The 24,725-nt window shown below is 43.7% G+C and overlaps 2 protein-coding genes across 3 annotated transcripts; one reads left to right on the forward strand and one right to left on the reverse strand.

The window, feature by feature from the left end:
* Positions 1 to 5,264: 5,264 nt before the first annotated feature.
* NDUFC2 (NADH:ubiquinone oxidoreductase subunit C2) lies at positions 5,265 to 14,560 on the forward strand. The gene is made up of 3 exons (XM_069564973.1): positions 5,265 to 6,491; positions 12,385 to 12,528; positions 14,375 to 14,560. The coding sequence occupies exons 1-3, from the start codon at positions 6,323 to 6,325 to the stop codon at positions 14,422 to 14,424; spliced, it is 363 nt and encodes a 120-aa protein (XP_069421074.1). The 5' UTR covers positions 5,265 to 6,322; the 3' UTR covers positions 14,425 to 14,560.
* Positions 14,561 to 15,651: 1,091 nt separating this feature from the next.
* On the reverse strand, positions 15,652 to 20,621 carry THRSP (thyroid hormone responsive). Of its 2 annotated transcripts, XR_011251638.1 has the most exons (3): positions 19,904 to 20,456; positions 18,168 to 18,212; positions 15,652 to 16,318 (listed from the first exon to the last, which is right to left on the reverse strand). XR_011251638.1 is itself a non-coding variant. In XM_069564972.1 (2 exons), exon 1 carries the CDS (start codon positions 20,377 to 20,379, stop codon positions 19,909 to 19,911), a length of 471 nt encoding a protein of 156 aa, XP_069421073.1. In that variant the 5' UTR covers positions 20,380 to 20,621; the 3' UTR covers positions 15,652 to 16,318; positions 19,904 to 19,908. The 2 variants fall into 2 exon arrangements, 1 of the variants encoding a protein (XP_069421073.1); XM_069564972.1 differs by lacking the exon at positions 18,168 to 18,212 and having other exon boundaries at positions 19,904 to 20,621.
* Positions 20,622 to 24,725: the final 4,104 nt, after the last annotated feature.

Consider the following 24,725-nt stretch of genomic DNA (forward strand, 5'->3'; position numbering starts at 1 on the left):
CATAAGACAATACTCACAAAGATAGAATATTTAATGATCTGTTTGGCCTGTCAGCGGAGATTATAAACCACTCTGCTCTTACATTGAGTTAAGGACATCTTCTACAGTTCATTTATTCTAAAAGCAAGTACTCCAAATTCAATAGGGTCACTCCTTAAACTTTGCTGTGTGAACAGTCGTAAGTGTTTTTTTTTTCCCAGCCCGATCTAGTCCTCCCTCTACCTTAGAGTACTTCATACACTTTAACCAGGACCCCAGATTGCCTAATATCTGCAGCACATTCCAATTCAGCCAACATTTATCTAGCTGTCACTAGGACCTTTCAACATTTTATTCCCCCTAAGATCAGAGAGAGTCCAAGATCAGTAGAATCCTGGGATGCTAATCCAGTTATCCATCTCTTAAATTCACTCTATTTTCCAAGTCTTCTTTTGAGTCTCATTCAGAGATAAAGATGGGGATTTTTGCCAAAGGAGAGGGGGAAGCACAGCCTCTCTAGCCCCTTTTCCTCGCCACAGTTCCCCGTTGTTCCGTGTGCTCCAGCTGTCCCAACAGCTTAGAGTTCCTGGTGTGCCGTGCTGTTTGCTACCTCTGCTTCCTCGTTTCCTGCTGCTTCCTTCCTTTCCTCTCTCTGCTAACTTTTGCACCCTATCACTTGATTGCCTGTGCTTCAAGATCCAGCTTCAAAATGCCATTTCAAAATGTTCTGAAATCTGTAAGTGAAAACAAGCAAAGTCGCTATCAAAATTTAAACAAATAAGATATGAAGCCCATTTTTTTACTTGCTGTTTAATTTTATATGCAGTGTACCAAAATTTAACAAGTGGAAGGAAAAGAAAAGTGGGAAGGACTTGGTATTCTTGATCACAATATAGTTTGCCAGGTTGAGGAGCTAGAGCCAGAACTGGGAGGGAAGATGCCCTCTTTCCAGCCCAACACTGGCATCGTTCTCCTTGTTAATAATTCCCACCTAGAAACTACTGTTTGTGAAGGGAGCACTTCAGTGTCAGAGACAATTGCCCCCTATGTGTAGTCCATGCAGTTTCGTTTGCATTTAATGGGAGAAAAAAAAAACATTCTATTAAAATCTTTGAAAAAGATGTTTTAAGCAGTTAGACAAAATTACTCTTCCAGTCTAATCATGGTAAAAATAAAAAATTATTTTGGCCCACCTACCTGCTTTTTTGTGCTCCAAAGAAGTTGGCTACTGTGCTAGTGACAACTGAAATTAAAACGATTTTACAAACCTCAAAAACCTGAATCAGTATAGCCTTTAGTTTCTCACAATAAAGTCCTGTATTTGGCATCTCCACTTTATAGAAAGGTCCGTAATTTTTTTTTTTTTTTTCAGTCTCAGAAGTGTTGACTGAAAAAGAACACACACAATATAGGAGTTGTTTCAGGTTCATTCAGGGACCGTAGTAAGGGCAGTAGCCTAGGAGACAGCTTCTCAGTAACTGAGAACTGCTCTGAAGAGAAGAGGGGAGGTTCAAGTATATATGTGAGTTTGGGGCTAGGGAGTACATGCACTCAAGTATACATTCTGGTAAAGGATTACTGCTAGTCACGAAGAACAGACATCTCAATAATTTTAGTGCTCTTCTGTGTATGGGAAGATGCAAGAATCTGGGTTCATTAAAATTCTTGCTAAGATACACATCTAACTGTAAGGGACCAGCTTGTCCAGAGCACAGAGTATCCTGTTATCAAATTAATTTTCTCTATCTGAAGCAAAGAGTGCTTCATCCTGTTATCACCTTAATTTCCTCTATCTGAAGCACAGAGTGTACTGTCCATCAGCAACTGTAGGAGGTATATCCTTGCAGAACTGGCTAATAAGCAACACTTTTGTACTTTGTAGGAGTCAGAACTAAAAACAGTATACTATATACATAAGACAACTATAAAAAAGACTGGACCCATATACCTATGTACAGAATCCTAGAGCCTCTCAGAAGAACACTCGGAGGATTCATTTTGTACAGCTTTCCTGAATGAATAGATAGCTGATTAGACAGTGTCGAGGTGTTCACCATTGTGTAAAGCATCCCCTTCCACATGCACAGCTGTTTCTTAGGGCATTTAATGCTGAATTCATATTTTTCTTCCTCTAACTTACCAGTTGGTCTCTGAAACCATATAATGACATTCTATTCCCATTGTGACAACCCTTCAAAGGATATACAAAGAGGAGGTTCCACATTGCGGCCCTTTCTGCTGAAAGCGTACTACATGACGGGTGTTACCCCCTTTTAATCCTTCCTAAAGTTTAAAAAGCAATTCATCATTGCTTCAAATATTTGCTGAGTTCCTATTGAGTGTCATGTGCTGTGCTAGGTGCTGGAGATCAAAAGATGAACAAGAAAGACTTTCCTGCACTCAAGAATTTATATTCTAGTACCTAGAGAGATGTAAGAGCCAGGAAGATGACTCCTAGAAGAAAACATAGGTGGAAAGCTGTAGGACACTAGATTCGGTAGTGATTTTCTTGGATATGACACCAAAAACATGGGCACCAAAAGCAAAAATTGACAACTTGGGCTATGCCTCAAAAGAAACAGGGCTTCCCTAGTAGTTCTGCTGGTAAAGAATCCGCCTGCAATGCGAGAGACCTGGGTTGGGAAGAACCCCTGGAAAGGGGAATAGCTACCCACTCCAGTATTCTGGCCCGGAGAATTCCATGAACTGTATAGTCCATGGGGTCACAAAAGAGTCGGACACGACTGAGTGACTTTTACTTTGAAAAGAAACAATCAATAGAGTGAAAAGGCAACCTGTGGAATGAAAAAATATTTGGAAATCATATTTGATAAGGGATAAATATATAGAATATACAGGGCTCTTCTACAGCCCAACAACAAAAAGAACCAAGTAACTCAATTTAAAATGGACAAAGGACTGAATAGATAATTCTCCAAACATATACAAATGGCCTACAAGCATATGAAAAGATGCTCAACATCACTAATCATAAAAAAATGCAAATAAAAACCACACACTTATAGGATGGCCACTATCAAAAGAATGGAAAATAAGTGTTGGCAAGGATGTGGAGAAAGTAGAACCCTTAAGTACTATGGAAATGTAAAATGGTTCAGCCATTGTGGAGAAACAGTATGAAGGTTCCTCAAAAAATCGAAAATATAATTTCCATATGAATCATCAATCCCACTTCTGAGTATATATCCAAAAGAATTCAAAGTAAGATATTGAAGAGATTTTTTTCACATCTATGTTCATTATAGCATTATTTCACAATAGCTAGGAGGTAGAAACAACCCAAATGGACATCAACAGATGGACAGGTAGATAAAATGTTGCATATACATTTTACAACGGAGGATTATGCAGCCTTAAAAGGAAAGGAAATCCTGGGAATTCCCTGGTCCAGCGGTTAGGACTCCATGCTTTCACTGCCAAGGGCTGGGGTCCCATCTCTGGTTGGGGAACTAAGTTCCTGTAAGCCATGTGGTGAGGCCAAAAAAACAATGGAGGAGGAAATCCTGTCACACGCAACAATATGGATAAAGTTCAAGGATATTCTGCTAAATGAAATAAGCCAGTCACAAAAGAACAAAGACTATATAATTCCACTCCTATGTATCTGAAGTGGTCAAAATCATAGAAACGGAAGGTAGTCACCAAGGGCTAGGGGTAGGAGGGAAAGGGAATTAGCATTCAATGGTAGAGAGTTTCAGTTTTGCAAGATATAAGTTCTAGAGATCTGTTATACAACAGTGTGAATATACTTAACACTACTGAACTATACACTTAGAAATGGTTAAGATGATACATTTAATGTTATGTTTTTTACCACAAATTATAAAGTTAAAATTTTAATTTATCCAAAAAAAAGTTGTTGGATTTCCCTGGTGGTCCAGTGGTTAAGAATCCACTTGCCAACACAGGGGACATGGGTTTGATCCCTGGTCCAAGAAGATCCCACAGAAGTAACTAAATACTCTAAATATTTGTGTTAATCCTCCTCATGCTTTTCTTTATAATTTTACTACTAATATGGGTATCTCTAAATAGTATATGTTTGCCTAATATTGAACTTTATACATGGAATCATTTATTGTCTTCTAACATCTCTTTTTCTCTGATCTCTGAATGAAAACATGACAATTTATCCTCTATTCTGCTGTTAATGGACATTTTAAATGTTTCTAGTTTGGGGCTATTACTAACAGATATTACTCCCTGTAATATAATATTCTTGTATGTTTCTTAGTCCTGGTTAACATGCCCCAAAGCTTCTCTAGACCCTAGACTTTGGAGTACAGTCTTAAGTAAATGAAAAAGAAATGGAACACAACTTAAATATCCATCAAAAGGGTAATGGGTGACTAAAATGTAACTTACTTATATAATGGAATATCATACAGTAATCAAAAGGAATGAGCTTGATCTTTATATCATCATGGATGGATCTTAAAACGTGGAATGATGAAAGTGAGAGAAAGCAGAAAATTTAGGTAAAATTTAAAGCATACACAATACATACTAAATATATGTAAAAATATAAAAAGTGAACTGTAAGTGTACACTAAACTCATGATTGTCTCCGAGGAGGATGGGAAAGAGTTCTATATTTATAGTGTTTTATTTCCTTTTAAAATAAATATGACAAAATATTAACAATTCTGGCTGATAGCATATGGGTATTTGTTATACTGTTCTTTGTATTTTCGTTTTTGTATGTCTTAAGTTTCTTAAAAGAGAGTGGACCAAGAAGACTGTGGAGAAGGATGTGTAAGCAATATTGAATATTTGTGTTTGCCTAACAGACCATCTAGTATTCAAAATTAACATAATCCTAAGGTAGATTTTTGATGGTTTTCACTCTTTTGATATAATTTTAAAAGAAACACTATGGTTAAAAAAAAATAAAAAGACTGTGCAAGGACTTCCCTGGTTAGAAATCCACCTTGCAATGCAGCAGATACAGGTTAGATTCCCTGGTCAAGGAACTAAGTAAGGCCCCACATACTGATAGGCAACTAAACCCTGATCCACAACTAGAGAAAAATCCGCTGGCAGCAACCAAGGCGCAGCTAAAGAAATAAAATTTAAAAGACTGTGAAAAAAAAAAAAGCTTTCATGTGTCACACTAGTATTTACATGAGGCAGATTCTCAGGTAATTACTAGGTCAAACAGCTTGAACTTCCTAAAACATTTGCTGCCTTCCAAGAAACTGTTCCAATATACATTCCTTTGGAAGATCCTAACTTTAAATGTTACAGATCTGGGAGTCCTTTTTGTAGGCATAAGAGTCCTTTTTGTAGGCATAAGAGTCTCATCCTTTATTAGCTGATACTTAATTCTTCCACTTTGGAAATTAATACCTGAGGCATACGGCTTTGCGTTAACCTCTGGTTTAATCAGCATTCTTCTGAGTAAAATGTTGAAGACATTTCAGCTCTTTATATGCAAGGGCTGTCTAAACAGAGAGCTTTTCAAAGATCGGAGTTGGAGGCAGGCGACCAGCAACTGGACAATTACTTGGCAGAATATTATAGATTCTCTCCTTTTTTTTTTCTTTTTTTTTTCATTCTTCAAATCGTTAGGAAACACCTCGTCCCTCAGCGGCGTGCAAGGACCTAAAGACCCAGACTGAATTTCGAGAGTTTAGCTAAATGATCCAGCCCTGAGATTCTCCGAATTCTTTATGGCTGGCTGGACCTTAATTTTAGGCTTTGTTTCTATGCAGATGAAAGACTGGAAACTCAGAAAAAGAAAACTAGTTTTTATTTTATGTTAATTAATTACGTTGGTTAAAACTACCCATCAAGCCCACTTGGGGTTTTGGATACAAAAATAAATTCTTGCCGAAGGACCATTCTAGGGCGGAGGAAGGAGAGACAATTGCGGGCAAGGGTGTGTGTTAGTCGCTCAGTCGTGTCTGACTGCGTCCCCATGGACTAGCTCGCCAGGCTTTTCTCTGTCCAAGGGATTCTCCAGACAAGAGCACTGGAGTGGCTTGCCATTTCCTTCTCCAGCGGGCAAAGGAGACTGGGTGAAAAAAGCAATATGGCTCGTTTCTGCTCGATAGATACCTAGCCCCTGAACTTCTACCTGTGGCTTTAGCGCCGGCCGGGAGACTAGCGACGTGGGACACTAGTAGCCCGGAACCTCGCGCGCACGGTTCCGGCAGCAGCGCGCCCGGGGAAGCCTTTACGTGCCGCACCGCCCTGCACCATGCCCTTCAGCCCCGCGCTCGGAGGTGAAAGCTCTTAGGCTGGGTCCCTGCAGTGGTCCTGGTGGTTTTCTCTGTAGCTGAAGGCCTGAGGCCAGGCCTCAAGTGGAAACGGCGTCACCATGATGACTGGACGGCAGGCCCGAGCGCCCTTACAGTTCCTGCCAGATGAGGCCCGAAGCCTGCCGCCGCCGAAACTGACGGACCCGCGGCTCGCCTACATAGGCTTCTTGGGCTACTGCTCCGGCCTGATTGATAACGCGATCCGGCGGAGGCCGGTGCTGTCGGCCGGTGAGGGCTGCGCGGACGGGATCGGCCGGGAGGAGCTGGGGTCGTAGGGCTGAGGGCCGGCTCTGCCTTAGGCTGCCTGAGGTGCCTCGGCTTTTCCGGGCCTTTTCGCGTTAACTGGCCGCGTCTCGCCTCTCTCAGGTATCCGCTCCTCTCGAGCTTCTCAGAATCGGGCCAGCTAGAGTGTCATTTCAGGAAACAGATGCAGTGCAACCCACGACCTCGCAGTGAGACTGTGAAGAACCCCGGACGGAACTGCTTGCTCCCCTCTCAGTTCGCGTTGTAGGGGTGCAAAAATGAGCGCTCAGTCTATCCAGTGCTCTACTAACACTTACGTGCATTATAGCATTTAGTCATCAAACGCCGTGGGCTAAGACAGAGCGGGGAGTATTAGCCACAATGGGGAAACAGCCTTAGAAAGGTTAAAGCAGCTTGACCAAGGTCGTAAGTAGCACACTCTGTAATCCCCAAGAGTCTACTTTGAGAACCAGCACTTCTCAGATTTAATGTGCATACTGATAAGTTGAGGGTCTGGTTAAAATGCAGATTCTGATTCATTAGCCCTGGAGAGAGCGAGGCCTGGTGGTCCCAGTCTCCCAGACACTGCTGGTCTGGGGACCTCACCTTGAGTAGCAGGCTGTAAATCACTGGGCTATATTTCCCAGTAAGTCTGTGTCCACCTGTCGGAGACCAGCGGTGATAATAAGTGACACAATGTGTGCGTGCCCAGTCGTGTCTGACTCTGCGACCCCCATGGGCCCAGCCTGGCTCCTCTGTCCATAGAATTCTCCAGGCAAGAATACTGGAGTGGGTTGCCATTTCTCCAGGGGATCTTCCTCACCCAGGGATGCAACCTGCATCTCGTGCATTGGCAGGCAGATTCTTTACCTCTGAGCCACCTGGGAAGCCCAAGAAACAGTAGCTGTGCTAAAGTCTGTGGATTTCCCAAGGGAAAAGGGGGAAACTTTATAAGAGATATTTTTGAATTTAGCTGTGATCTGTCAGAGGAATACTTGGAGAGAGGCTTCCAGGTCATGGGAGGCTACTGAGAGTGAATGGAAGCAAGAGCATGGGGATAAGGGGGCAGTGGATGATGAGTATGTGTAGAGGAGGGTGATAAGGCAACAAAGATTTAGGTGGATTGTGGCCATTTATTCTCCAGGCAGTCGGGAACCTTACATACTTTTTGAAAGCTGCCAGAGGAAATACAGTGATTGGACTTGTGTTTTAAAATGTTGACTTTGTTAGAAATTGGAGCCAAAAAGCCCAGTTAGGAAGAAAACTAATTCAGTGGTTCAGGAAACCAGGAGAAGGAAATGGCAACCCACTCCAGTATTCTTGCCTGGAGTATTCCATGGACAGAGGAGTTGGCTGGCTGTAATCCATGGGGTCACAAAGAGTCGGACACGACAGAGCAACTTACTCTCTTTCAGGCAACCAGAAATCACTTCCCTTGTGCCTCTCTTGCCTTCCAGGTGTATGTATGCCTGGAGGTTGACTCCCAAGCCACCAGATATCAGCATTTCCAGGGCTCAGATAGACTTGAAATCCCATCTGCTTTGGACATGACCCCACTCCACAGAAATGAGTGATCTTTGTCCGTTTCTGCCACTAGGAACTATGGCGTGTTCTCCTTTTTTTATCACCACTCCACACCTGCCCAGGCCTGTTACTTGGTGTAATGGAAAGAGGTCCACCCTGGAGTTAAATGGCCTTGCCCCACTGCTTCCCATTTCTGTCACTTTGGGCAAGTTACTTGATCAGAGCTTAAATTTCCTCACCTATAAAGTGGGAATAATTCATCTTTGCAAAAATTTTTTGTGAGAATCTATAGGTAAATGCCTGACACACAGAAGGAGCTAACAGGTTTCCCTTTCCTTAGCTCTTGTTGCACAGTTACATTTGTTCAGTCTTAACTGAGCTTTTTCTCTGTGTCAGGCAGTGTTACACATTGGGTATGGGAGGAGCAATACTGACCTGCTCTTGAGGAACTCCTAATTGGGTCAGTGAGACAAGCAGGTATGAGTCTAGCTGTGACAGGTGTTTTGATAGCTGGGTGAGCAGACAGTACTTTGGGAGCCTGAAGAAGGTTCAGATCAGAGAGATGATGTTCCAGAAGAAGAAAAGATTGGCTGAAATTTGAAGTTTGTATCACTTAATCTCACCTTGTTGTCAAAGAATGTTTTGTGCCTTTTCTGGGAGACCGAAGAACATAGTGGTTAAGAGCACAAGCTTTCAGATTTGATGCACCTCCTCCTCCCTACTCGCCATTTGATTGTGGAGAAGTTACTTAGCTCTGTGAGCTTTAGTTTCCTCATCTGTGAAATAGGGATGGTATTTACCTCTTTGTGTGGCTGTGAGTATTAGGGGAGCTGATGAATGTAAAGCACTTAACCCAGGCCTAGTGATCAGAGTTCCTGAGTTCCTTGAGTTTCCCTTGTTGCTTTGGAAAACTCAGGCCTTGAGGACTTTATTGAAATCGTTATCCTCAGCAGCATTTATTGAATGCATACTGTATTTATCTAGTTCATTGTCTGCTGAATAGTAATGCTCAGTGAGTATTTATTGAATGAGTGTGTAGATAACAAGGAAATATAGAACCATCCAGAGATTTACAAACCAGATGGGCATATCTATGAAAAAGATGAATTCTGATACAAATTTATACAGATAAGAGTAGGAGGAATGGGGAAGGAGGAATACATGGTGGATTTTTCCAGCTGTGACCATGGAGAGTATCTGGCATTCTCTAGGTAGTTGGGATATCTGTGCAGATCTTTTTCAAGTACACAGAAAGTATTAAATACAGTTTTTTTCTTAAGCTTTTCTCCCATCACCTATTTTTAAACTCTTGTTTCTGGATACCGCTCACCTGCCCTAAATTTGGACTTAAGTTAGTATCTAAGTGTAGTCTGCAAAACTAAATCTGTATTGATTTCTAGTCTAACATAAGAGTAATTTACTGTCTTCTGCAAAGAGCACTGTGGCTTTCAAGTTTAGGTCAACTGAGTAAAGGGAAAAAGAGGAAAATGATTGTGAAGGGATTGTGTATATGGTGAGAGGGAGACCACTGCTGAAAGAGAAGAAGCTAGGGAAATGGGGACTTGAGAAGAGGCCAAGCCATGCTTTTAGGGTTTGGGACACTGATACCGTTGGAATCTTCTGTGCAGGATATGGGTAAACACAGAGTCTGGGTCTGTTATCTGTGTAGTCCCGAGGCACAAGGGAGAACGCAGCACACTTCGGTTTGCTGTATTACAGGTGGCTCATTAGGGGAAGCAGTGGCTGTCTGGGCTAAGTGCTGTGCTATTCAGTGCTAAGTCAGTTCAGTCGTGTCTGACTCTTCGTGACCCCCTGGACTGTAGCCCACCAGGCTCCTCTGTCCATGGGATTCTCCAGGCAAGAATACTGGAGTGGGTTGTCATGTTCTCCTCCAGGGGATCTTCCTGACCCAGGAATCGAACCTGTGTCTCTTATGTCTCCTGCATTGACAAGTTGGTTCTTTACCACTAGTGCCACCTGGGAATCTCCTCTCTGGGTGAAGTGAAGTGAAGTGAAATTACTCGGTCGTGTCCTACTTTTTGTGATCCCATGGATGTCTCCTGCATTGACAAGTTGGTTCTTTACCACTAGTGCCACCTGGGAATCTCCTCTCTGGGTAAAGTGAAGTGAAGTGAAATTACTCGGTCGTGTCCTACTTTTTGTGATCCCATGGACTATAGAGTCCATGGAATTCTCCAGGCCAGAATACTGACATGGGTAGCCTTTCCCTTCTCCAGGGGATCTTCCCAACCCAGGGGTCGAACTCAGGTCTCCCGCATTGCGGGTGGATTCTTTACCAGCTGAGCCACAAGGGAAACCCAAGAATACTGGAGTGGTTAGCCTATCCCTTCTCCAGGGTATCTTCCCAACCCAGGAATCAAACCACGGTCTCCTGCATTGCAGGCGGATTCTTTACTAACTGAGCTATCAGGGAAGCCGCTTTTAGGGTAAGGGAGAATGCAAAATAGTCTGAGCAATGTCTAATCCCAGGTCATAGTGATACTTTGTATTTTTATTGTTTTACAGTTTTTCCCAAAACACTTTTAATAACTACTGTGAAAAACGGTTAGGTATTATCTTTGTTGTAGAGGTAGTAATTATTGCATATTTATTAAGTGCTGTCTGTGTGCTGATATACAAAGATGAGTGAAACATTGACTTTGCCTTGTAGTAGAGGGAGAAATAATTATTATAGCAATTTACATATTATGAGGGATGAATTCATCCTTTTAACACCAGGAAAGTTTTAGGAAGGCTTCTTAGCAGAAGTGTTGTGTGAGTTGAGCCTTGAAGGAGCAGAACATTGCTGGGCAGAGAAGTAATCAGTACATGATGTATAGAAGTATGAAGGAGCGTAGGTTATGTGAGGAATTAGAAGTAGTTCAGTGTTGCTGGGCACAATATGCATACCAGGGAGTGTCAGAAGATGAAGGCGGAGGAGTCAGCTCTTGAAGGGTCTGGGAGGTCACATGCGGGCGATTGGGGTCTTGTTAACCATCATTGAAGAAGGGACTGACGAACTAATTTGTGTTTTAGTAAAAATTCCTCTAGTGACACGGTAAAAGCTGGAATCAATGTGGAGTAGAAAATGAGATGAAAGGTAAACCAGTTATATAAATGAGCATGAGTTAAGGAAATATTTATCAGGTAGAATCGACAGTGACTGAATGTAGAGGATGAGGGTAGAAAAAAAATGATAATTAGTATGCTTACTACCCAGGACTTGGATTTCTGGGTAAATGGTCTTTTAGGAAAAAGATTTGAATAGGAAGGAACTGAGTTGGTTTGGGAGAATTCAGGTTATCAAATCTGTCAGATATTTGGATATGTATGTTGTTCAGATAGGTATCTAGTTGGACGTAACTAATGGGTTACCAGTACATGGATAATAGATAAAACTATAGGAATGAAAGCATGTGTGGGATAAGAGAATGGCTGGGAATAAAATTCTGAAGCATAGCTATAAAATCTATACTTAGCCTTTTGTAAAAAAGAAAAATTTATATAAAGTTAATACCTTTGGATCTCCCCTTCACATTTAAAATTTTGGCTTTGTAGATCATGTGATTTGATCCTTTCCAGTCTTATTGTAATAGGATGATTTTATTTTTTTGCTGTGCTGAATAGCATGTGGGATTTTAGTTCCCTGACCAGGAATCAAATGCACACCCCCTGCAGTAGAAGCATGGAGTCTTAACCAGTGGACCGCCAGGGAAGTCCCAGTAGGATGATTTTTTTAAAGATAGTTTTTGAATAGGTAATACTTGCAAAATTATAAAATTCAGGGGATACAAGAGAATGAGATGTATTTGTAGTACAGTGTACTGTTTTAGTAACCACTAGATATGTAAATACAAATCGGTATATGGAGACAAACCAAACTGCTCTTAGACCATTTGTAGACGGCTTTAACCTCTACTCAGCATGTCCTGAACACATCCTGGAATGCAAGTTAGTGTAGGTCTAAGGTCTAAAGTTAACCTATTGAGAAAGAAGACTTTTTTTTTCTTTTTTTTTTTTAAGACTTTTTTTTTCTGTGTCAGTCTACCATTCAAGTTTTTGTGCTTATCCACCTTTTTCCTTGAAGAAACTTACAAAACATGAATTAAAAAAGTTTTAGGTTCTGTTGACAGCTACATTTGTAGACAAAGTGTTGCTTTTCGTAGTTGCCAGATATCCTTAGAGAGATGTTCCAAGGTCATGGCTGTGTATTCAGAATACCCATATGCAACCTTTTTTTTTTTTAAGAATGTTGGAAGAAATTACAAACTATGTATCTAAAACATGAAAAATGTGATTTTTAACACACAAAACTGATTTTTGCTTTCTTTGGAATTTGTGGTTTCAATTTCAGGTTTGCATCGCCAGTTTCTATATATTACTTCCTTTGTTTTTGTTGGATATTATCTTTTAAAACGTCAAGACTATATGTATGCTGTGAGGGACCACGATATGTTCTCATATATCAAGTCACATCCAGAGGATTTTCCTGAAAAAGGTATTTCAAGTTCATTGTAGCAAACTTCTTTCTTGCTCTGTGCCTTTTCCCTAGTCAGTCTTTCGCGTGCCTGTGACTTCAGGCCTTCTGTGTTCTGTTGACTTCCGCCTCTTTGTAGACCAGAATTCTCTTGAATTCATATATCCAGTTTCTGGCTGAGTACCTCTGCGTCCCTCAAACAGCAAACAGGACTCACGTCCCCCATGCTCACCCAGACACCCTGGGCTTCTGTGTCCTGCTCCAGTGAATGGCATTACCGCCCACCTGGGTGCTCCAGCCAGAAGCCTGGGAATCATCTTCATGGCTGTCTCTTTGACTTCTCATTAGTCATCAAGTCTTACTGTTCTAATCCCTCAATAATTCTCAACTCTGAACTCTCCTCTCTGCCACTGCCACTACCCTGGTTCAGGGCCTGGTAATCTCTTGTGTAGACTCCTGCACTTGCCTCCAGCTTGCCTCTGCTTTTGTTCTTAGCAAAAATCACATCTCTCTGGATAAATATGGATATGCTTAAAATAGCTATCCATTACCTTTTGGATAAAATCAAGACTCCATTAAGATGGCCCCCCCCCCCCCCCCCCCCCCGCCCCGGGCTGAGCTAATTGCCTGGTGCAAACACTTAACTTAGACTTCTATCCACCCAATTACACTCACAGACTGTGTTCCTCACTGGGCTGTAGCTTCATCTTTGTTTCTCCCGCCTCCAGCCCAGAACCTACACATAGTGGGCATTTAATAAATAATGCCTGGCCTGACCTACACAGAGCCCTGCCTCATCTTGGCGTCACTCAGCTCATGCCTCTTGAAATGCTGTCCTGAGCCCTCCCTGTGTCGCTGTGTGCATGCTGTGCCCCTTAGGCTCCCTCCTGCCCCATTTCCACCCTGGGCACCTACAGATTCCTGCTCAGGAGTCACCGTGCTATAGACAGGAATTTTCTGGCCACACTCTACACTTATCTTTGTGCATGTATGAATGTAACTGTAATACAGCTGTTTTCTTGTTTATATTTTATACAAATATACAATATAGATATTTGCATACATGAATGAATGAGGGTAGGAAATTTTTAAACTTGTAATTTTATAGATTTTTAGATTTTCCTATTTATGTAAATGTGTAAGCATTTCAATTTAAGCATTTTAAATCTCATCAGACTGAATGGTGATCTGTAAGGTCCTGCTTAGCTCTGAAATTATATTATTATTAATAATAATTTCCTTATCCTTCAGTCATATATGTGATGTTTATGGTGGATCAGAAGGGTATGGCTTTTTTTTTTGCCAGTAAAGAGCTCAAAGACTAGTATAAAGCCATGAACAGTGGATGTGTCTGGGATGGGAATACTCAAGACTGTTGGATGTTAGAGATGGAAGGATCTTGGGAATATTGTTTTCTAAGAGGGAGATCCAGTGGCAGTTAGTCCTTCGACCCATACCTCTGGCTCTTTGCCTGTACGTTTCCACTAGCTCCCTCTGACTGTGAGTGTAGCCTCACAGGCTTGTTCTCTCAGAGCAGCAGACTACTGGCAGGTGTGCGAAGAGCCTCCTGTACCAATAGTGCAGCCATGGAAAGCTTGACCACCTCAGCTCCTGGCCTCCTCCTTCTTCCACTCCTTCAGCCAGGATCCCTCTGGTGGCATTTGCCTCTCTAGACAACCATCTGAACATCATAGATTCTTTCAAAGCAGTTCTTCATTCAGTGGAACAAAATGCCTGGTTGGGAAGCTAGGTTGAGGACTAGAAAATAAAGCAGTTCTTATAAGAATATTAAGTGTTAATGTTTCTTTAGGAAGTATGATTTTTTTAAACATGATTTTTAAATCTTTTGTGATTTTTCTTTTTATAGATAAGAAAACTTACAGGGAAGTTTTTGAAGAATTCCATCCAGTGCGTTGAAGTCTCCAAAATGCTTGCTCCGGTTTCATTGATAACCAGTTATTTCTGTATTTTGTTGAACTGTTCCTATGACATCTGAAGTTTATGTTAATCTCTTAACGTTAATACCTTGTGATTAAAATGGTCATTATAAGCACTCTGACTCCTTTTTGTCAAAAAAACAGCTTATCAGAGAATGGTCAGTTTCCATTTAGCTAGTTTTGAGAAGACATCTGGCAGATTTTAAAATGGAGTTTAGTTCTAGTTCAGAGTTGGCAGTCTCATAGCCTGTGGGCCACGTCTGGCTCACTGCCAGTCCAGTTCTATTGAACACAACCAGGCTCATTGTTTACATGTTAATGGCTGCCTCCTGCTGCAGCAGAGTTGAGTGGTTGTGACAGAGACCATATGGTCTGTGAAGCCGGAACTATTGAATATATGGCCTTTTACAGAAGAGTCTCACCTACACCAGTTCTAGTGCAGAGTGAACCAAGCAAGCCAGAGGATGGAAGGTTTTGTGAGTCACGTAGAATAATTTTGACTCAATTCTAGGTTGTGGAAGGTCACTAAAGGATTTTAAATAGGGATAACATGGTCATAGTTGTATTGCTGAGCTGTCTGCAACACCATAGAGGGTGGTATAAAAGGAGGAAACTCACAACCAGGAGAATAGCTAGGAGACTGATACAGCAAAGAAATCTCAGCTCTTAGTTGGGACATCCTGGGGAAAGTGAGCTCAGTAGCTAACACTGTCTACAGTGGAAAGTGAAAGTGTTAGTTGCTAAGTTGTGTTTGACTCTTTGCAACCTCATGTACTGTAGCCCCTGGGGCTCCTCTGTCCATGAAGTTCTTCAGGCAAGAATACTGGAGTAAGTAGCCATTCCCTTCTCCAGGGGATTGAACCTGGGTCTCCTGCATTGCAAGCAGATTGTTTACCATCTGAGCCCCCAGAGAAGCCCGTCAACAGTGGATTAGAAGTAAAAGATCCCACCTAATGAGAATGAGGTTTTATTCTTTATGGCTTATCAAGTCTGAAAACTTGTCCAAAATTTTTGTTTCTAAGCTCAGATTTCATAATCAGATTAGGTTTTGGAGATTCAAAAAATTGTTTACATGTGATTTGAGATTAGGTGGCAGTATGAATGTAAGCAGATGGACAAAATCACATGGTTCCAACTCTCCTCTTGAGTCCTACTTGTTAAAAATGAAATCATGTCTGAGAAAGTACTTTAGAAGTTAATAAAGGTATGTACAAATACAAGGTATTTTTATTGCTGCAGTAAGTAAGTTTGTCTCTGCTCAGTAGGCATAGGAGTGTGAACCACTTAGAGCTGAGGACTCTGCTGCTTAGTTCTGTAGGGTAGAAAGTAAGGGAGGGCTAGAACAAATAGAAGGTGACGGTGGGAGAAAAAACAGACCTATAATAATAGCTCTCTCATGCCAGATGCTTTTGACTTACTGTTTAATTTTCAAAGCAACTTCATGAGATAGGTAACACCATCTCCATTTTATAGATGAGGAAATTCAGGGCACGATGGGTTAAATAACTTGCCCACAATTGCAGTGAATGACTGCCAAGAGAGAAGGATGTGAACTTCGGTTAGTCAGATGCTAGAACTTCTATTTCTACTGTAGCACACTAACCAGGTGACAGACGTGGTCCCTCATGAATCACTGGCTTCCACACCAAGCTAGTGAGAGGAGCGAGGAGCTGTGAACAGCAGCAGGCAGCCTAACGGTGACGCAGTGATAAGTCCGGGAACTGGTGCTCAGAGGAAGGCAGGGAGGATTCCCAGACATCCAGTCATCTTCACTTGTAGTTGCAGGTCCAGGTCTTTCTGGTCTTACCATCATCAGGCTAGCAAACTGCACCATGTCTTCATCACAGAGACTGCCTTCTATCATGTGGAGTAAGCTGTGGGTGCACAAATTTGAAAAAGTATAAGTTCACACCACTAAAGTACTGTCACATGTCTACTGAAACAGGAAACCTATTGAAAAAGCACAATGGTGCTGTTTGTAGGAAAACCCTAGTGGCCTTATAGCACTATGAGAAGAATCTGGTGGTCAGAGCTGCAATACATCATCTAGCTTCATCTCTGCCTTTTACTAGCAGGAAAACTACAGAAAGGTGAAATAAGTTGTCCAGGGCAGAGAGGTCAGTGCAGAGCCAGGACAAGAAGCTAGATTTTTTTTAACTTTTGTTCTGCCACCACAAAAACAAGAGTGTTGAAGTGTGTTACAGTGTAGAACTGGCTGCTGTTGTCTTCCAAGAGGTTTGGCAGGTCAAGGAGTGATGGATCTCACTGCTCTGCCATTCCTAATGCTTACCTCCAGCCCTGGCTGCAGAATTCTAAAGTGCTAAGGAAATCCGTAGTGTAGAGGAAAGGAACTAAATGTGAGTTAGGCCAGGGTCCATTCACATCTTGGCTTTGCCATTTCCTGAGTAACCTCAGACTCATTTTCTCTCTCAGACCTCCAGGTTTTTTCATATGTTAAAGAGGATTGTAATTCCATTAGATCATTGATACGCAAGTAATTTTAAACTATAAAACTATTCAAATGCAATTCCTTTTATAATACCTTTATTATTCAGTGACTAAACTGAAACCCAGAGAAGTGAGCAAAAGCAAGACTGCACAGCTCACTAGTGGGGAATCAGAACTCGAACTCAGAGCTCTTGATCCAGCCCCCTTACATTCAAGAAGAACCTCTGAAAGGCCACTCAGGAGCGTCAAGAGGACAGGGACACAGGGTTGAAGCTGGCAGTTTGGGTGTAGGTTTGAAGTTGTTTAGTCACTGAGTCATGTCCAACTCTTTCAACCACATGGACTGTAGCCCCCAGGTTCCTCTGTCCATGGGATTTTCCAGGCAAGAATACTGGGAAGGATTGCCATAGCCTTCTCTAGGGGATTGTCCTGACCCTGGGATTTAGCTCAAGTCTCCTACAGTGGCAGGCAGATTCTTTACCATTGAGCCACCTGGGAAGCCCAGGTTTGAGGTAGGGAAAGGGGAAATGGCTGAGAAAATACCTGGAGCAGAACTCTGTAGACTGTGTATTTAGGATCCACGTGTACTACCCATCATTACAGAATAGCCTCAGGAAATACGGCAGAGACTAAATCTGATGGAACGAACACCCAGATCAGACTTCCCTGGTTAGGAATCTGCCAGCTACTGCAGAGGACACAGGTTTGATCCCTGGTCGGGGAAGATTTCACATGCCACGGAGCAACTAAGCCCGTGTGCCACAACTACTGAGCCCACGCACCTAGAGCCTTGCTCTGCAACAAGAGAAGCGACCCCAGGGGCTTCCCTGTGGTCTAGCAGTTAAGAATCAGCCTGCCAATGCAGGGGACACAGGTTAGATCCCTGGTCCGAGAAGATCCCACTAAGCCTGTGCGCCACAACTACTGAGCCTGTGTGCCGCAACTACTGAGCCTGTGCACCCTGGAGCCCATGCTCTGTAACAAGAGAAGCCAGTGCAGTGAGAAGCCCGCGCACCACAGCTAGAGTCCGCCACGCTCACCGCAACTACAGAATGCCAGCATGCAGCAATGGGCACCCGGTGCAGCCAAAGTTAAACAAAGATAAAAATTTCCAGGTATTTTCACATTTACTGCAAAAAAGAGAAGCTGCCCCAGTGAGAAACCCGTGCACTGCAACTAGAGAAAGTCCATGCAGCAACAAAGTCCCAGCACAGCCAAACAAAAAAAAATGAATGCCCAGTTCTGGGGCCAGTCTTGCTTTTTTCATCCCCTTACCAATTATGCGGGGTTTCACTGGTGGCTCAGCAGTAAAGAATCTGCCTGCAATGCAGAAGACTCAGGTTCAATCCCTGGGTCAAGAAGATCCCCTGGAGAAGGAAATGGCAACCCATTCCAGTATTCTTGCTTGGGAAACCCCATGGACAGAGGAGCCTGGTGGGCTACAGTCCATGGGGTCAAAAGAGATGGACACAACTTAGCGACTAAATAATTATGTGACTTTGGGTGAGACACTTCCTCTATCTGGATTTATTTTTCTTACAGGTAAAATGAGGATAAAGACTCTGCCCAAATACCTGCATCGGGTGCTTTGAGATTCCCACAGACATGGACATGGCTTATCACCGATGATAGGGTGATGGGAAAAGGGAACAGCTAATGGGAACAGGGCTGGCATGTGACACAGGATAAAAACCGGCAGGTGTTGTGGCCAAATTTCTCCCAATCTTTACCCAGGAGTGACCCACCCAAGACTGTCCCAGATCCCCTTCCAACCTCCTACCCTGTGTGGCACCACCTGCTTGTCTAGCTTCCTGCTCACTGCACCTCACAACCCCAGCCCTTCTGGGCTCAGATCCCAACATGTATGTATATGTCCTCTCCACTGGGCTTCCTAGCAGGCGTGCCTCCACGCTGGTGTGCCTAGTACGAGTTAGTGTCCACACGGTGGTCCTTTAACTTTCCGCTTGGCTGGCTGCAACTTGGGATGGCCAGAGCACCTCTGCTAGTTGCGGGACTATGGTGAACAGCCTCACTCATATACCCCAGCAGCTTCACCTGTGTATCCCTGGATGCCATATAAATATAATTCTCCATATCCCATAACTTGAAAAAACGTTGGAAGCAGTGCCACACACACAAGACTCAACATTCAACACCTGTGTAAACACGTGCCTTGGATAAGGTTCTTCATTTATACAACAGAAATAATAAAATCTATCTTTCTAGAATTGTTCTGAAGATTAAATGAGTTCATCCTATCTCAAGCATCTAGGGACTATATTGACATTTATTATGTGCTCAAATAGAAGCTATTATTAATATGTGACATCAGCAGTTCTTATTTTAGAATTCATGGATGGGCCTCTGAAGTTGTATACACAGTCATATATATGCCTATATGCCTAGACTCTGGGGTGAGAGTCCTTGGCTTTAATCAGATTCTTAAAGAAGTCAATGATGAGAACACACTTGTTCAGTTCATACAGCTCCAAATATTCACATGAAGTGATGCAAAATATTAGTCACTCAGTCATGCCTGACTCTTTGCAACCCCGTGGGATGTAGCTCACCAGGGTCCTCTGTCCATGAAATTTTCCAGGCAAGAATACTGGAGTGGGTAGCCATGCCCTTCAGGGGATCTTCCCGGCTCAGATTGAACCCGGGTCTCCTGCAGCGCAAGCAGATTCTTTACCGTGTGAACTGTCAGGAAGTCCAAATATTTGCATACTTACTAATAAATGCACAGTTACATTCAAGTACACATAAGGCATGCACACACCAACCACTTTTCCTTATGTTTCCATAATAGTTCACCATCATTAGGCACCAATTCTGGGTCAGAAGGAGAGTAAGACAGGCCTGGCCTTGGGCCTTCCTGGGTTGTGGTCTCAATACCCAAAAGTGAGGGTGGCTGGCTGAGAGCCAGGCTCGCCCTCTCCCGCTGGGTTCACCGCTGCTCCCTCTCCTCCCCTGGAATGCCCCTCAGTGGACATTAGCACAGCCACTGTTACCTTTCCTACATGGCCTGTCCCATTTTCTCCTGGTATCTCCTTGTCACCTCCTCGGCTTTCAGGGTAAGATGGGTGAGGATGTGATGAAGGCTAGCGAAGTGCAGGTGGAACTGGGCTTCCAGGTCCAGGTGCCCCAATACCCTCTCTTCCTCAGCCTCTTCCATCTCTTCAGCTTCAGTCTCAGCTCCATCGGCTTTGCCACCTGCCAGCTTGGCCTGCCACTCCTGCCGGGGCAGCAGCCCGTGCTCCACATCCATGCGAATGGCCTTGAGCATGGTGAAGTAGCTGTAGAGATCGGAGGCGCCCGTCTGGGCCTGGTACCCATGTGTGCTCGGCTGCATGTCCTGCAGAAGGCTGGGGATCATCACCACCTGCTCCATGTTGCGCACCACGGCCAAGTACCGGTCCATGACGGTCAGCAGGCAGTTCTTAGGGTAGTGCTTGGTCAGCACCTGCATGATGGCTTTATCTTCCATATGGAGTCCCGCACACTGCCTCAGCCTCTGTTTCCAGGCTGTTATTTTTATGTCATTATGCACAGCAGTTTGACAGGATGCCAAGACCCAGCTGGTAGGTCAACACAGCCCTCTTTTAGGCCAATCCTAGGGCTTGGGTCCCAACGTCCTGTATCAGGTGATCCATCTGCCCAGGGACAGAACTGCCAGACCTCTGACTGGCATTTCAGTGCTCCGTGACTGCCTCAGTAAGAGCCCAGCTCCTCCTTCATCAGCTTGCAGAGCTATTTAGAGGGCAGTCTTTTCCCTTGGCAGCTGGTACACTTGACCCCGGGGCAATAATTAATTCTCTCTGGTCATCTAAGACCAAGCTACCCGTTGCCTATCTGTATCTTTTTTATTTTTTTACTTTTAAAATTTTATTTATTTTATTTTTATTCACATAACATAAGGCTATCTGTATCTTAATGCCCAACTTGCTTCTTTCTCTTGGGTGCCTCAGCTGTGAAATGAACCAGGGAAGAGGGTCACGCAATGAAACAGCTTAGTGTGGGGCAAAGAGCTCTCAGATGGGAGCCAGAAGTCCGGTTTTGCAATTTCTCAGTCGTGTGTTGTCATCGTTTGCTAGTTAACACTCAAGAGCACTCGCTTTGCATCAAGTACTACACTGAGCTCTTTCACCCAGTCCGTACAGTGAGTGCTGTAACATTCTCATTTACCAATGAGGAAACTGAGGTGCACACAGCTAAAGTAACTTGCCCATGGTGCCATTGGGGCTGGGATTCTAGCCTGGGACCACCTTTCTCTCACCTCCAGTTAGAAGGTATGAAGTTGCATAAGTTATACAAGTTAACAGGATCCATCTCCTTGTCTGTAGATTTGAGGTGTTACTGTAAGGAGACAAGGTAAACAAAATGCTTTGTGAATCACAAAATGTAGTCCCCAGATGTATTATCCATGCAGTTGCTGGATTAATGCTGAGGTCCCTCTCAACTCTAGCCTGTAATCCCATGAGTTATGAAGCTTCATCTTCACCATTGACCCAGTGTTTCAGCCAACAGTCTTGAGAAGATAATAATCCCTTGCATTGCCACATTTTCACAGTTGGCAAACTGCGTTTGCTATCAGTCAGTTCAGTTCAGTTCAGTCGCTCAGTTGTGTCCGACTCTTTGCGACCCCATGAATCGCAGCACGCCAGGCCTCCTTGTCCATCACCAACTCCTGGAGTTCAATCAGACTCATGTCCATCAAGTCAGTGATGCCATCCAGCCATCTCATCCTCTGTTGTCCCCTTCTCCTCCTGCCCCCAATCCCTCCCAGCATCAGAGTCTTCCAATGAGTCAACTCTTTGCATGAAGTGGCCAAAGTACTGGAGCTTCAGCTTTACCATCATTCCTTCCAAAGAAATCCCAGGGTTGATCTCCTTCAGAATGGACTGGTTGGATCTCCTTGCAGTCCAAAGGACTCTCAAGAGTCTTCTTCAACAACACAGTTCAAAAGCATCAATTCTTCGGTGCTCAGCCTTCTTCACAGTCCAACTCTCACATCCATACATGACCACAGGAAAAACCATAGCCTTGACTAGATGGACCTTTGTTGGCAAAGTAATGTCTCTGCTTTTGAATATGCTATCTAGGTTGGTCATAACTTTTCTTCCAAGGAGTAAGTGTCTTTTAATTTCATGGCTGCAGTCACCATCTGCAGTGATTTTGGAGCCCCCCAAAATAAAATCTGACACTGTTTCCCCATCTATTTCCCATGAAGTGATGGGACCAGATGCCATGATCTTTGTTTTCTGAATGTTGAGCTTTAGGCCAACTTTTTCACTCTCCACTTTCATCAAGAGGCTTTTTAGTTCCTCTTCACTTTCCGCCATAAGGGTGGTGTTATCTGCATATCTGAGGTTATTGATATTTCTCCCGGCAATCTTGATGCCAGCTTGTGCTTCTTCCAGCCCAGCATTTCTCATGATGTACTCTGCATATAAGCTAAATAAGCAGGGTGACAATATACAGCCTTGACGTACTCCTTTTCGTATTTGGAACCAGTCTGTTGTTCCATGTCCAGTTCTAACTGTTGAAGAATAGCTATGTATATAAACATAAGTGTAACTGTTGCTATAGTTATTAATAATTAGAAAAAGGAACCCTAATGAGAGGTTCAAAGTCTCACAAGTTAGTAGCAAAGTCAAGTGAACAAGGCCTTCTGAGTTCTGAGTCAGGCCCTGCTTGCAACTCCACTTTGAAAGGAAAGGTTTACTAAGCACATTCTGTCCCAGCATGGGAGGAGAGGGGAGGAGGAGAGCATGGGGGGCCATCTTGTCTCAACTAGGCCGCCTTCGCCCCCACTCCAGGGCGGGGGCCCCGCTGCACCCTCCTGACGTGAGCTCACCCACTGGGCCACTTCCTTCTACTCCCATGGCTGGAGCCATGAGATTGCTTGTCTTTACGCTGAACTGGAATCCAACTCGCTACACAGCCCCGCCACCCCTGCCCCATGAAATCAAAACATTCACCCTATCCAAAAGTCATGGGCCTTAACTCTGCTATATGAGCACAACAGGATAGTGTGAAAACACCATCTTCCAGCCTTTAACTTGCTTAGTCACACTGCAGATTGAGCAGAAAAACATTAGTGTCCCCCTTTCCAAATGAGGAAACTGAGATTCAGGAAAGGGGAGTTTCAGACATGACAGGAGGAGGCCCAGACCAGCTCTCCAGGCCTCAGAAGAAAGTGACAGCCGTTCCTCTCTCCAAGCCCCCTTCATGGGCTGGCCAGGCCCATGGCTGCAGATGACCTGGGGTCACCCTGCACTGGACAGCTGGCCTTGCCTCTCTACGGCACAGAGGGCAGCCAAGTCCAGCCACGGGTCTGCTGTGAGGGCAAAGCTTCCACTTGTAACCCTTTCTGTGTTGCACACTGTAAGCAGAACATAGAGCACGGTCAACTCTTCTTCCCTCTGGCTGTGTGACCCTGGGCTAGTCACCACTCCTCCCTAAGCGTCAACTTCCTCCTAAGTTATAATAATGATAAGAGCAAGCATTGACTGAGGATTTGCTATCCTAAGCTAAGCTGATACATGAGAAGTGCTTAGAACAGAAGTCAGTTCTCCCAATAATCCTATGGTGTAGATAGTCTTTGTTCACAGAGGAGGAAATTGAAGCCTAGGAAGGCCAAGTAATTTGTCTTAAGACACACACTATTAACTTTTAGACAAACAGAAACTGGAATCAGTAGTAAATCCTGCCCATTGATATTAACAGTTATGAGGACTAGAGATGACGTTTGTGTGTGCTGCTGCTTCTGAGTCACTTCAGTCGTGTCTGACTCTTAGCGACCCCATGGACTGCAGCCTACCAGGCTCCTCCATCCATGGGATTTTCTAGGCAAGAGTACTGGAGTGGGGTGCCATTGCCTTCTCCGGACGTTTGTGTGTAATACCTGATATATTGCAAAATCTCATTAAACACACACTGCCTCCTGGCCATTTCTATTTCCTATGCTATGCTCCTAATTTCTCCTTTATTCTTCCATTCTAGGGCTTGCTACACACACCTCCGTTCCCTTTGTGCCTATCCTGGTGCCCACACCTGCAAATGCTCAGTAGATGCTGGTGGACCGATGACCATTAAACTCACTTTCTGATGTACTCTAGAGTCCTTGGTTATAATGTCCAGTCACCTTGAAAAATAGGGTCCCTGGCTTGCAAGGAGGCAGTAGTGAGGCCTTTGACCCAGCGAGGGAGTCCAAGTAGCTGCAGCCACACATGGCCCAGGCATGGCAGGTGCTCAGAATCAGCTCATGGGCCTGACTCTAAGCGGAGGCTCTCTTCCAGAATTCTAGGAGAGCTATGCCGTACTCCTGTCCTGGCAGTCTTCCTCATACACACTGCTCTTTCTCATTATGTTCATGTAAACAGTTTGCAGTATACATTAGCCGGAGGACTTCACTGGTGGCTCAGTGATTAAGAATCCAACCTTGCAACAGCGCAGGTTTCATCCCTGGTGCGAGAACTAATATGCCACATGCTGTGGAGCAGTTCAGCCTGTGTGTCCCAACTAGAGAGTCCATGCACTGCAATGAAAGATTCCACGTGATATAACAAAGATCCCGTGTGCCACACCTGAGACCTGATGCAGCCAAATATGTGTGTGTATATATATATATATATATATGTATAAAGAAACTAAAGGGGTGGGATGGGGTGGAGGGTGGGAGAGAGAGAGGTTCAGGATGGACGGAACATATATATATTTATGGCTGAGTCACGTTTTTGTATGGCAGAAACTAACACAACATGGTAAAGTAATTATCCTCTAATTAAGAACAAATTTAAAAAGAAGATGCATTAGCCTGATATTAACTCC

The sequence above is a fragment of the Ovis canadensis genome, chromosome 21 (assembly GCF_042477335.2).
Source record: "Ovis canadensis isolate MfBH-ARS-UI-01 breed Bighorn chromosome 21, ARS-UI_OviCan_v2, whole genome shotgun sequence".
NCBI lineage: Eukaryota > Metazoa > Chordata > Mammalia > Artiodactyla > Bovidae > Ovis > Ovis canadensis.